Here is a 12229-nt window from a genome sequence, read left to right as displayed (position 1 = left end):
ATGTGTTGTGTGTGTGACCCGTTTCTTCCCTATTTTTCTTGTTCCCTATTTTGAAATAGATATTCATTTAATTTCCTCCTACCTACTGACCAGTGTTATATAATGCTTTACTTCTTTAAGGATGATATTGCAGTCGATGATGGCTCAAGCTCAACACCTGAACATACACCTTTCATTAAATCTGTTGCAGTCTTATTTTTCTAATGGCAGCCTGAGCTGTGAAGTGAGATGCTTATTTAAGGACTCAAACCAGGAGATGTAAACCATTTCCTTTGTGAAGACACCTGTGGTTTTTTTTGTAACACCAGTCATTTGAAAACTCCCCTGCTATGTGAAGCCCTGGAAGCCTGAACCGCTCAGTGAATCAGCTTGGAAACCTACAGTTTTGTTTCTACAGCATTCTGTCAAAACAAGTATGAACATGGAAGTAAAGGCAACGTGAGGGGACGCGTTATGAAGGGCTGAAAAAAAAAGAAGAAGACAGTAAAACACAGGAAGAAGGAAGCGTGATCTGCGATATCTCCACTTTGTGTATCAGTGCGTGTGTGTGTGTGTGGTGTGTGTATGTGTGTGTGTGTGTGTGTGTGTTTTGGTGGGGTACATGTGTGAAATGAAACACTGACCTGTGCTGTGAGTTAAGGACAATGTCTCTGAAACTACCTCGGAACTGGGACTTCAGCACCTTCAAGGCTGAGACAGCTCGAATAGGTAAGCCAGTGGCCGTGCTGCGTTCACTGTCAGCAATGTGGATGTGGTGCTTTCACTCTATGCTTTTTAGGCTCTTTACAGTGTGGAGATTTCACTGGTGTTTAAACTAACAGTAAAATAAGATACAATTCTTCATCTTCCTTTAAATCAGTGATGGTGCACTATAAAATATTTACCCATATAGCTGACAGGGCAGCTATATTTTAAAGATTATTTTTCTCTATATCTTCTGGAATATTATGTTTTCATATGTAATTATAGTGTTTACAGTAAATTATTCAACAGAAGACTGCACTTTCAAAGTGTGGGTTTTCTGGGATGTTAGCGGTTGTTTGCTATGTGGTGATGGTAACCAGCAACCAGCAGAGGTGATTTAGACCTTTTTATTTCTCTCAAATGAATGTCCTCTAATACAGAATGAATTGTTTCTATATCAAAACATAGCTTGAGTTTAAACTGCAATGTGCATTTCTTGAGTCATTTAACCACTGAGACTTACATAAGTTGAGAAATTCTCTGCACTAAGACATTGACCAACCTACTGTATGTCTGTGCATGTGCGTGTATGTCTGCATGCAAAGCTATGTGTAGTCATGTATTTTTAAGTAACTGTACAGTGGTCTAGACTTACTAATTGTGTGCTTACCACCGTGCTTTGCATAGGGTGTAATCAGCAGTAACATGCCTTGTTTCCTCTCAGGCTCAGATGGCACAATAGTTGCAACATTCAGATAAAAGAGGGTGCATTGCACACAAGCAGTGTGCAGGATAAATTCTCTACAGAACAATCCTACGATTGTTCACTACATGCATAATTACTGCTCTAATTGCTTTTATAATCAGCAGCACTGGATGTTCAGCACTATGGGGAAGTTGCTGCCGGTAGTGCATTTATTTTATCTGCTCTATGTCTATGTTATTTTATCTGCTCTATGTTGACTGAATATAGACTGGTATTATTATTTTAGCATGAGCGCATAACTTCCTAAAAGCTGATGAAGTCCTCATGATTCTTTACCTCGGGATGTTTTGTGAACCATGACAGATGACTTTATGGCTTTATACTGTGGGGCTGTAGTGACACTTTCAGCAGGAAACTGATGCAATAGCTCAGTCTCTGCAGAGCTCTGACTGTATGTAACTATGCGTATATACGTGTGGGTGTATTTCCATATGACTTGTGTGCAATGTATGTGTGTGCACTTATGCTGCATATGCGTTTTCACAAAGATCTAAAAGAACAGCCACACATTTATAAGTGAATGCTGGTTCATGGCTGACTCTGATTCTTCCTGATGGAGTCATCTGCTGTTTTAATGCGTGATTAGTTTGATACCACTCTCATGATTATACGCTATAGGCCGCAAAGACTGGAAACAGGGAGAAACAGCTAGCCTGGTTCTGTCCAACAGTGACAAAGTCCAACTCTAAAACTACCAATTAACACTTTCGATCACCTTTGTTTAATCCATACAATTTATTTTAAACTTCATATAAAGCAAATCGACAGTTAGCTTAGCTTCACAGGAAGACTGAAAACAGGAGGAAATAGCTAGCCTGACTCTGTTCAACGTAAAAACAAGTTATAAGATATAGAACAAGAAAGATAGAAAGTGACGTGGAGGTGTTACATGTTAACCTATGGACAGAGCTGAGCTAGCAGTTTCCCCCTGTTTCCAGTCTTTATGCTAAGTTAAGTCAACGCCTACTGGCTCTAGCTTCATATTTAATGAACGTCATGTCTTGGTTGTGCATGGTCATTAAAGTTCAGGTCTGTACGTCTAATTTCAGAATATTTAACCATGAAATTTAAAGAACTCAGAGTTCTATATGTACTGTATATAAAAGCCTCTACACAGTCATTGGGAAACTCTGAATATCATTCCATCTTGATGTAAGTCAAGACCTACGTGTTGCACTTGACGTAAATTGCTTTTGATCGTGGGCACTGAACACATCTTTGACGTACTGTGGGGCTGTAGGCTCATAACGAATTGAGGCCACTTTAAAGGAGTGTGTGTTTGTCAGCAGAGGGTGTGGTGTGACGGCCTCTGTGTGTGGGCGCAGGGTTCCTCAACAGCATTTAACTTTCAACTGATCAAGGGAGTGTGATACTATTAAAATTAGACCAAAGGACTGTCAAGCCTCTAGGTGGAGACCTTCAAAGTGTCACTGCCCCCCTGGCAATGATGTGACAGCTTCCTGTTTACCCTAGTGCAACCCTTCTTCTCTTCTCTTCTATCATCTTGCTTAACAGGACACGGTGAATTTAAGAACAACTGAGCAAGTGGGGTTAATCTCAATCCAGCTATCTCTGCAGTCCTGCCACCCTGCATGTTCCTCAGACTGTCTCCAGTCTTCAGACTGACTCTGCCTTCTCTGGGCCACGTAGACCTCAGCCCCTGTTCTTTCATCACGACTTTAAACTATAATATCATGAGCTCTCACAAGCCCAGAACTCAAGAGTGACAAGTTTTAGTCAAGGGTGACATTCAAGTTCAAAATAGGACCTGCCAGTTTCAGATCAAGTCAGAAAACTTAATCTCTGACCTTTTTCAGCTGATTGTATTGTGCAGTCTCTTACAGACCACTGTGTTATTTGTGTAGAACAATCACAGCTGCAGACATTCATCTTCCACAGGAAATTGGTCAGTTCAGACCAGCAGTTTCCTTTCAGCCTGACACAGTATAGGTGAGGAACAAAAATAGGCTACATTGAACAGGCCCCCCTCAACTTTGATAGGCTGATGCATATTCAGATCAAAAAGAGGAAGTCCTCTGCTGCAGTCGAGTACAGCACTGATGTTTTGGTAATGTTGCACAGCATCGGCTGTAAAACAGCACCCTAATGGATTGTTCTTTCTGACACTTTCACCAACTGCTTTCTTGTGGTGGTTCGGCAGCACGATCTAAGAGTGTGATACCTGGTGAGGGAGGCCCCAGCCCGGGCTCGCCGCGCTCCTCCAGGTCCATGGAGAGGCCGCTGAAGGCCGGCTGGCTCAAGAAACAGCAGAGGTCTTTAGTCAAGAACTGGCAGCAGCGTTACTTTGTGCTGAGAGGAAGCACTCTGACCTACCACAAAGATGACAAGGAAACCACTGTTCAGGTGAGATACTGGGAATTTAGCCCTTAAAGATGCAATTATTTTCATTAGGATTGAATTGAATGTTTTTAAAGACAGGACTGTCACTAAAACCATGTTACATTATGTGATGTAAGTAATACATGCAAACTGTGATTATAAAAGCAACATTTAGTTATCTAAAAGTATTTTAAAATTTTTTTTATTATTTAAATGTTTTGTATATTCACAGTTTCATTCATGGTTAAGAAGAAACGTGTCCATTATCATTTCTAATCAACACCACAAACACCCTAGCAGTGTGGCTAACTTTGCACACTTCCTGTCAACAAAACAAATGAAGCTTGAAGCCTCACAAGAGTCACTTTTGCCTTTGAAAGTCTGTTTTTTTTTGTTTGTTTTTTTACTTTTATGTCTATTTTATAATCCACTGCTTTTTGCTCACGCCTTAATCCATCCAGTTTTGACCCTTTGATATCATGCTGTAGATCTGTCTGTGCGGGACAAATACAAGATGTTGTACAAAGTGTGTAACTTCCAAAAAAGACTATAACACTCAGGGGGTGTTATTACAAGCTGGAACTTCAGGGGTTAGGGTTAGAAACACAACCCATTACTGTGCTATAAGTATCTATGTAGGGAGTTGGGTCTAATTTGTAGAGCATATTAATGTGTGAAATATCAAAAACAAACTAAACAAACTCTGGTGTTTATTTCTGTAGTCATAAAATGTGATAAGATCACTCACTACCAGCTTCGTCTTCTGTTCACTTCTCCTCTTACATGTTTGTTTTTCTCTCTTCCTTCCGATTTACTTCCTGTTTAGAATTAAGTGGTAGTGAAACAGGAAGGGAGAGGAGCATTCGTGAAAAATCGAAAGAAAAATAACTATAATCCCCATCAAGGGACACTGAACAAGTCTCCTACACTATCTATTTGATGGACAGGCCTCAAAGTACTCACAAAGTCAGAACTGTGGGTAGAGAATGGGATACAGAGGAAGTGGTCTGCACACACGGTGAACTGGGAAATATACTGTTCTGTATATGCTGTAATGTAAACAGTGAACTTTTAGAACACGAGTGGACTCTGAACTGATTCTAGATTCTTTTCATAAAAGCCCCATTTTTCCACAATAAAAGAAAGTGCAGGCCTTTATGTAATATCTGGAGGAGGTCAGCTGTTCTATATTAGCGGTTGAATATGGTGGTCTGGGAATTGTATTTTCTTTGGGCCTAAGTTCTTTCTTCTGTGTTTGTCTTATTTTTTGGTCTCCAGGGTGTCATCCAGTTGCGGTTTAGTAAAGTTAATGAGCTCCCTCTCAACTCAGATGAACCTGGAAAGTACCTCTTTGAGATCATACCACGTAAGCACCAAACCCACCTTTTTAAGAGAGCATTTAAGCGTTGTTATTTATTCCAGCACCTAAAGACAGTTCTGTGTGCAGCAATAATACACTAGTGTTGTTTCTGATGACCTTGCATCATCTTTGTCTTATTAGGTCTTCTTCATATGTTACAGGAAAAAAAAAAAACTTAGTTTCAACATTTCCTCTATGCTGAGGCTTTTAAAAAGAGAACCGTCTTTTCTTCTTTGCTTTGCTATGATGCATTTTTCCAACAATATCCATCATTGTACAGGTGCAACTGGAGACAGAGAGCGATGTCCCTATGTGTTCATGGCAAACTCCCAGAGTGACATGGAGGAGTGGGTGCGCACTCTGCGCAGGGTCATCGGAGTGCCAACAAGTGGAGGTTTCCGTAAAACCTTATATCCTTATGGAACTTAGATTATGTACAGTGTGACACTGCAGCTGTCCTGTTTGACTCCTAGAAATTAAAGGAATAGTTGGACATACTCTCTTTCTTGTCAAGAGTCAGCAGAGAACATTGATACCACTCGTTTAATGTATTTCTCAAACTTCTATAAATAGAAATATCTTCACTCCAACAAAAGCACAGGCACCACCTGGTAATTACCATAGAGCCCTTTTGAAAAGGAGCAAGAATGATGTTTATTTGAATTGTAAGTGATTTCTGATTGGACATTACTGATGTCTTTTTTTCCCTCTCTGCTTCTCTAAAGTGTTTGGAAAGGGTCTCGTGGACACGGTAACATACGAGCAACGGTTTGGACCTCATATGGTTCCCATCCTGGTGCAGAAGTGTGTGGAGTTCATCAAAGAACACGGCCTGGATGAGGAGGGCATCTTCCGCCTCCCGGGTCAGGACAACGCTGTCAAACAGTTCAGAGATGCCTTTGATGCAGGAGAGAGGCCCTCATTCCCCAGGTACCACTCTCATGGATCTCTCTGTCCAGACTACAGCCTTGTGAACTATATTTTAAAAATGTATAAAATATTACACCAGTTGTGTATTGAAAGATCCAAACAAGATCTGAATCTGATTGCACACAAACGTGTCAGAAGTAGTAGTAGTAATGGTGGTGGTATTGTGCGTGTGTATATGGTATATAATATATGAAATAGAGTCATTCTGGAAATACACAGGAAATATGAAGTGGTTGTGAAGTGGTTTATTCATCAAACATGATAACTAAGACAGAAAAAAAAAGGAAATGATTGTAAGCTCCTGGCTGGTAAATGTATAAGCTTAAGAAGGTCGCTGCTATATAAGGAAATGTCCTAACCTCAATTAATCAACGGCATCTTTTTTTTTCTGAGAAAGCAAGGAGAGATGAGAGAGATGCAGAATGTCTGGTAGATTTGTGTCTGCTCAGAGCTGAAGACAATACCACATCCTGTTCTGGCAGGCACATAGGAGGAAGCCCGCATTACTCAACATCACAAGCTCCTCTGACAGAGCACTGTTGATTAAAACATCCATTTAACTTGTGTGTCTGGAATCCAGCGAGAGCAGAGTCAAGGGCTGCTGAAAGATGTCAAATATCAGGCCAAAAGTAAAACAAAGAACGCAAGATTGTGAAGTGTTTGGGCCATGAAATGTATTCTTGAGTCCAAATGACTCTTGAAGGACTAAAAGATTTTGTTTATACTACATCCGATCTTGTAAATTTTGTTGCGTCTAGTAAAATATTTACACAGATCTTGTCAAAGTAATAAAAACTAAAGCTTTAAGCTAATGGACACTAATGGAAGAATTTATTAGCCCACAGCTAATAAAAAGCACAATAAAACCAGCACCTGCTCCATGTACTTGCATTATACACTATTTAATGCATTATGTACAAGGTGTTCAAGGTTTAGTCAGTTGTAAAGTACGTGGGTGTTCATTGAATGATGTGTCATTGCCCGCAGTGATACAGATGTCCACACAGTGGCGTCACTGCTCAAACTGTACTTGCGTGAGCTGCCTGAGCCTGTAGTTCCCTGGACTCAGTACCAAGACTTCCTGGACTGCACCAACCTGCTGGACAACGGCACCACAGAGGTGCGCTTTATTTCATTTGTAAAAGACTGCTGTACGTCTGAGTGTATGTGAGTGCATGAAGCAGAGCTCCTGTGATATTCACTGATATTCACGCTCATGTGTCCCCTCAGGGTTGGGAAAAGCTGGAGAAACAAGTCGCCCTTCTCCCAAAAACCAACTACAACCTTCTCAGTTATGTCTGCCGGTGAGTAGAACACAAGACTCTTTATGGTTAGAGGGGTACTTCTGTTAGAAGAACATCAGTTTGTTCTGAGATCAGCTGGATCATGTCTTTTTGTTTTGCAGGTTTTTGTTTGAAGTGCAGCTCCACTCCAAGGTCAATAAGATGAATGTGGAGAACTTGGCTACAGTGATGGGGATCAATCTGCTCAAGCCTCAGATAGAAGACCCTATCACTGTGATGAAGGGTAAGAACGCGTCACTAATGTGTCTAACATGTGAGTCCTGCTGTGAAAACTGTATTCTGGTGAACACCCTGAATCCAAATGACGTTTAATTTTATTAAGCAATGACAGTGACATGTGGCAATACAGTAACATCACTACATCCTTCCCTTTTTAGGCACTATTTCTAAAGAAATAAAACACCCTTTTACAAAAAGACCTCACAAAAAACATGCTACTGCATTAAGTCCATGAACTTTGACCTGCTATCTCAGTGATGCTGCCACTACTCTTTGATGAACTAAGGCTGACATACGTTATGACTGTGCCTGTGTGTCTGAAATGTACAAAATAACAGAAGAGGAACAAGAAAAGCACAATATGAGCCTAACTAAATCAGCTCAAGTGAATTTTCAAAAGACTGAAGAAAAGGATTGAGGCATTTCCAAAAGAACCCGAAGATAAGACATTTTGATGATAATCTTTTCACATTTGTGTTTCTTTGCAGCGACTCCTCAGATCCAGAAGTTGATGACAGTGATGATCAGACAGCATGAGACTTTGTTTCCTCTCTGCAAAGATGTGCTTCCCTCCCCGCCCTCAAAGAAGACCGAAAGCCAGAAGAACACACCCCGAAGCTTTGTGGGCTGGGAGTCTGCAGAGGTACGAGAAGTTGACCACACAAGTAGCCTCTGACATATTTTTAATGTCCTGTTTTTAGGGCAGGTTCTGCTGTTACACCAGAACGTATGCTTAAAACACAATAAGGTAACTGTCAATGGAAAACTGAACCAGACTACTACAAAATCCAAAACAATCCGTGTAAGTGTTGTGTCAAAAATGTGAAGCAAGTCTTAATTCATTTTTCCTTGGCAAGTCAAGTCAAGTCAAGTCAAGTACAGACAAGTTGTGAGTACTTGTCTAATAATGATATCATTAACCAGTTTTTTAACCTGTTCAGGATTTGCAGACGTTTTTTCTCTTAGTTTGTCTGATACTACTCACAAGATGTCAGGACATTTTGCAACTGTTTTTCTGCTGACAAAACCCTTTTCTTAACCCTAATCAGACCTTCCTAACTCTAACCTAATCCAACCATAACCAACTGATCAATGACATTAAACAGGACACACATTTATGATATGGTGATTGGGTTGATTGGTCATATCAATCATTAGCAAGTTAGTGTTAGATAGATATGGGGTATCAGCCCGCACAGACTCACCAACCAACCAAAATGAGTCTTCAACAAACAAATTCATGAGCAGGTTTTCAACTTCATGTAAAAGTCTAAAAAAATGATGACGATGATGATGATGTGATCTGATCTATAGACCGTAGACACAGAAAGTAGCATTGTGATGAGCTTGACTGACAGGGTTAGTTATCCAATCATGACAATGCGATCCCTAGTTCCTACTGGGTAACATTAAGCAGACACTTTTATGTCAACAATGACAACATTGAATATATTTTTTAATTTTATATTTAATCTTTAAACATAAAAGTCAATACAGACAAGTCATTCGAAGTCACAAGTTTCTTTCTGTGTTAACAGTGAGCTTAAAATGTGTTGCTAGGTAGACTGTGATAGATCCTTGAAAATGTATTATAGATTCATTTTCTCTGGCACTAGCTGAAGTAGATATTAATCTGTTATTAATCTTATTTGTATCAGATGGCTGATGCATCTCTGTCTGAGTCTCCAGAAGAGGAGGAGGACATTGACAGCCCAGGTCCAGAAAGAGGAAACTGCAGTCCCCATAACATACTTCAGGAGCCTCCCTCGCCTTCCGCGGATGACTGGCTCGGAAGTCCCCGCAAACGCACTCAGACCCTGCCAACCTTCAACTGCCCACTTATAGGGATGGCAGCCAAGGCCGACACACTCAGCCGGTGGAGTCGTGCTCAGGAGAGCATAGAGGAGAACAGTGGGACATTGTCAGAGGATATCTTTAAGATCCTGGACCTCCGGAGTTCAGGTTCATTGTTTGGGGCGCCTAAGATCAGTAACAAGGAGGGAGAGGATAGGTTAAGAGACCGGAGAGGAAGTGACAACACAGGTTCTTCTACTACTGCTGCCTCAAAAAAATCTAACAGTGACTCCCGGCCTGCCCCTGTGCTGTCTCATCAAAAGAGTGCAGGGGACCTGACTGTGAGCGGTTCAGCTCAACGGGTCAGCAGCAAGCCTGAGCAGAAGAAAGACGACAAGCAGCTTATTGAAAGGTGAGGAATCACTGTAACTACCTGACAAGTAACTCACCACACACCAGACATTGAAAACAGATGTAGTAATCTCACTTCAGAGGCAGACTTTTGCCTTTTTAATGAAAATGTAATTGTAGGACTCAATAATACTATTAACTAAGTTTCTTTTTGACTTTTTACTGTGTGTCTAAACCCTCTGTGTCCCTCTCACTGCCCCTTACAGCCTGCAACAGGAGAACAAGGAGCTGAAGGCAACCATAGCAGAGCTCCAGTCTGCTCTAGAAACAGATCGCCGCCATGTGGCTGCTCTGGAGATCTGCCTGAGAAATGCAGAGCGCAGCCGAGACGAGGCCCAGAAACGCAACAAGGAGCTACAAAGAGACATTCAGCAATTTCTCACCAACCAGCCACAAGCTCCAACCTAGCAGTCATTTTCAGACTCTCTAGTATATGGATTATGACTTTGTTAAACTTTAAAAGAGCTAATTTCACATGAAGCGGTTATGGGAAATATTATCATCCTGCATTTGGACACTGGATTGTTTCCATTTGAGCCCTGTTTGATCCTCAAGATAAATTATTGGCTCACTGGTTCATGCCTGTGAGGAAAGTCTAAATGGGCTATGATATCACTATTTACATTAAAGACTTAAACACAAGTTTGTTCCTCCATGCTGCAGGCGTCATGTCACTGTATATGAATCTGCTGAGCCATCATACAGGATATACCCTTTGATCAGAGGTCAACTTGACTGAATAATGTTAAAGTTGACAGACCAAATACAATGTGTCATATGTGGAGTGTAGTTTTATTTGTGTTTAGGGTTCATTTGTTTTAAACTAATAAAATACATAAAGTCATTTTGTTGATGCGTAAATTAAACTTAAGCCTTAGATACAACTGATTTTTCCTTTGGAAAAAAAGATGATGAGGCAATGTCCTGTGAGGGATGTGAATAAAAATGGTACATGCCTGAAAGTGGTTGTTGTGCATGATGGTAGAAATTTCTAGGTTGATACATCAGACCTTTATTACAATTGTAATGCCACGCAGCTCTGTGAAGAGACGCTTAGACACAGCAGTGATTTGAGCTATTTTAATGTCAACATACTAACGTGCTCACACTGGCCACGCCAACTTGCTGATGTTCAAGTATAATGTTTAGCATAGCATGTTAGCATACTGCCATTTAGACTAAGCACGAAGTGCAGCTAAGGTTCTGATGATGTGTAATGTGAGGGGTTGCTCGTGGTAACAAACCCAGAATTATCACCCAACAGTTCCTGCCACTTCTGAGCTGCAGAGCAGGAGCGTCTTTCAGACCATTATTTTGGTTTTACAAACAAAAACAAAAAAAACACACACACACATAAAAAAAAAAAAACACTGCTACCTGTCCACCACATTGCAGACTGACTCAAACAGCTGGTGGAGCATTTAGCGGCTTTAGGCACATTTTGCCATCAGGATTTGCTGATCGAATCAGAGTTAAACAGAGACTGAATATTGATTGTAAATGTGTTGGGCCCCCAGAAACATGACTCCAAACATTGCTCTGTGTCTTTGTTTGTAACACATGATTTGTTGTTAATATATCAGTATTGTTCCACTGCGGCCATTGAATGCTAATATGAATTCAAGGCTACATCAGTTTCCCAAAAGAACTTTTTAACCTGAATTGATTTTATAAGCCATATTGTATCTGGGAGTGCGCTAGTTTTCATACGTTTTCCACACTAAAACAACATTAAATATGCATATTGAATATCATCAGCCATAATATTGTTTGTTAAAAAGGCTCAATGTAAAAATAGTACCTCTTTGTTACACACTGAGGTCCATAAAATAAAGCGTATGCATGTGGCTGACTGTGTGAAAGGACATTGCCATTATCAAGCCTTCTTACAGCCATCAGGAAGATGTGATCATCTGTTTACCAGTGTGAGAGATAACAGCATGTCTGTCAACTGTCAGACTGGCAGACGAGGCAGGAAAAGCTCATTCTTTCCCCTCTCCGTGACGCACCGCAATCAGGAGTGTATCTGCAGGTCACACAAAGAAGCTCAGGAATGAGAGGACAGTTGTGTGGTGGAATGAGGGTTCAGGTGACGAACGCAACACTTGATGTAGTAATCTCACTTCAGAGGCAGACTTTTGCCTTTTTAATGAAAATGTAATTGTAGGACTCAATAATACTATTAACTAAGTTTCTTTTTGACTTTTTACTGTGTGTCTAAACCCTCTGTGTCCCTCTCACTGCCCCTTACAGCCTGCAACAGGAGAACAAGGAGCTGAAGGCAACCATAGCAGAGCTCCAGTCTGCTCTAGAAACAGATCGCCGCCATGTGGCTGCTCTGGAGATCTGCCTGAGAAATGCAGAGCGCAGCCGAGACGAGGCCCAGAAACGCAACAAGGAGCTACAAAGAGACATTCAGCA

At 40.9% G+C, this 12229-nt stretch overlaps 1 protein-coding gene across 1 annotated transcript; it reads left to right on the top strand.

The window, feature by feature from the left end:
- The first annotated feature begins 300 nt into the window (after window positions 1-300).
- arhgap25 (Rho GTPase activating protein 25) lies at window positions 301-10773 on the top strand. The gene is made up of 11 exons (XM_010738483.3): window positions 301-708; window positions 3612-3814; window positions 5069-5156; window positions 5431-5544; window positions 5876-6080; window positions 7068-7200; window positions 7311-7384; window positions 7486-7607; window positions 8092-8246; window positions 9262-9809; window positions 10015-10773. Exons 1-11 carry the CDS (start codon window positions 645-647, stop codon window positions 10214-10216), a joined length of 1908 nt encoding a protein of 635 aa, XP_010736785.3. The 5' UTR covers window positions 301-644; the 3' UTR covers window positions 10217-10773.
- The last annotated feature ends 1456 nt before the right edge of the window (window positions 10774-12229 follow it).

The sequence above is a fragment of the Larimichthys crocea genome, chromosome III (genome assembly GCF_000972845.2).
Source record: "Larimichthys crocea isolate SSNF chromosome III, L_crocea_2.0, whole genome shotgun sequence".
NCBI lineage: Eukaryota > Metazoa > Chordata > Actinopteri > Sciaenidae > Larimichthys > Larimichthys crocea.
The sequence above is the reverse complement of the archived record's forward strand: the minus strand, read 5'-3'. Positions and strand labels throughout refer to the sequence as shown.

Coding starts and splice junctions, on each gene's coding strand:
- arhgap25 (XM_010738483.3), top strand. CDS start 645: ATGTCTCTGAAACTACCTCGGAACTGGGACTTCAGCACCTTCAAGGCT. Junction 709..3,611: donor GGCTGAGACAGCTCGAATAG/GTAAGCCAGTGG, acceptor GTGGTTCGGCAG/CACGATCTAAGAGTGTGATA. Junction 5,545..5,875: donor CGGAGTGCCAACAAGTGGAG/GTTTCCGTAAAA, acceptor GCTTCTCTAAAG/TGTTTGGAAAGGGTCTCGTG.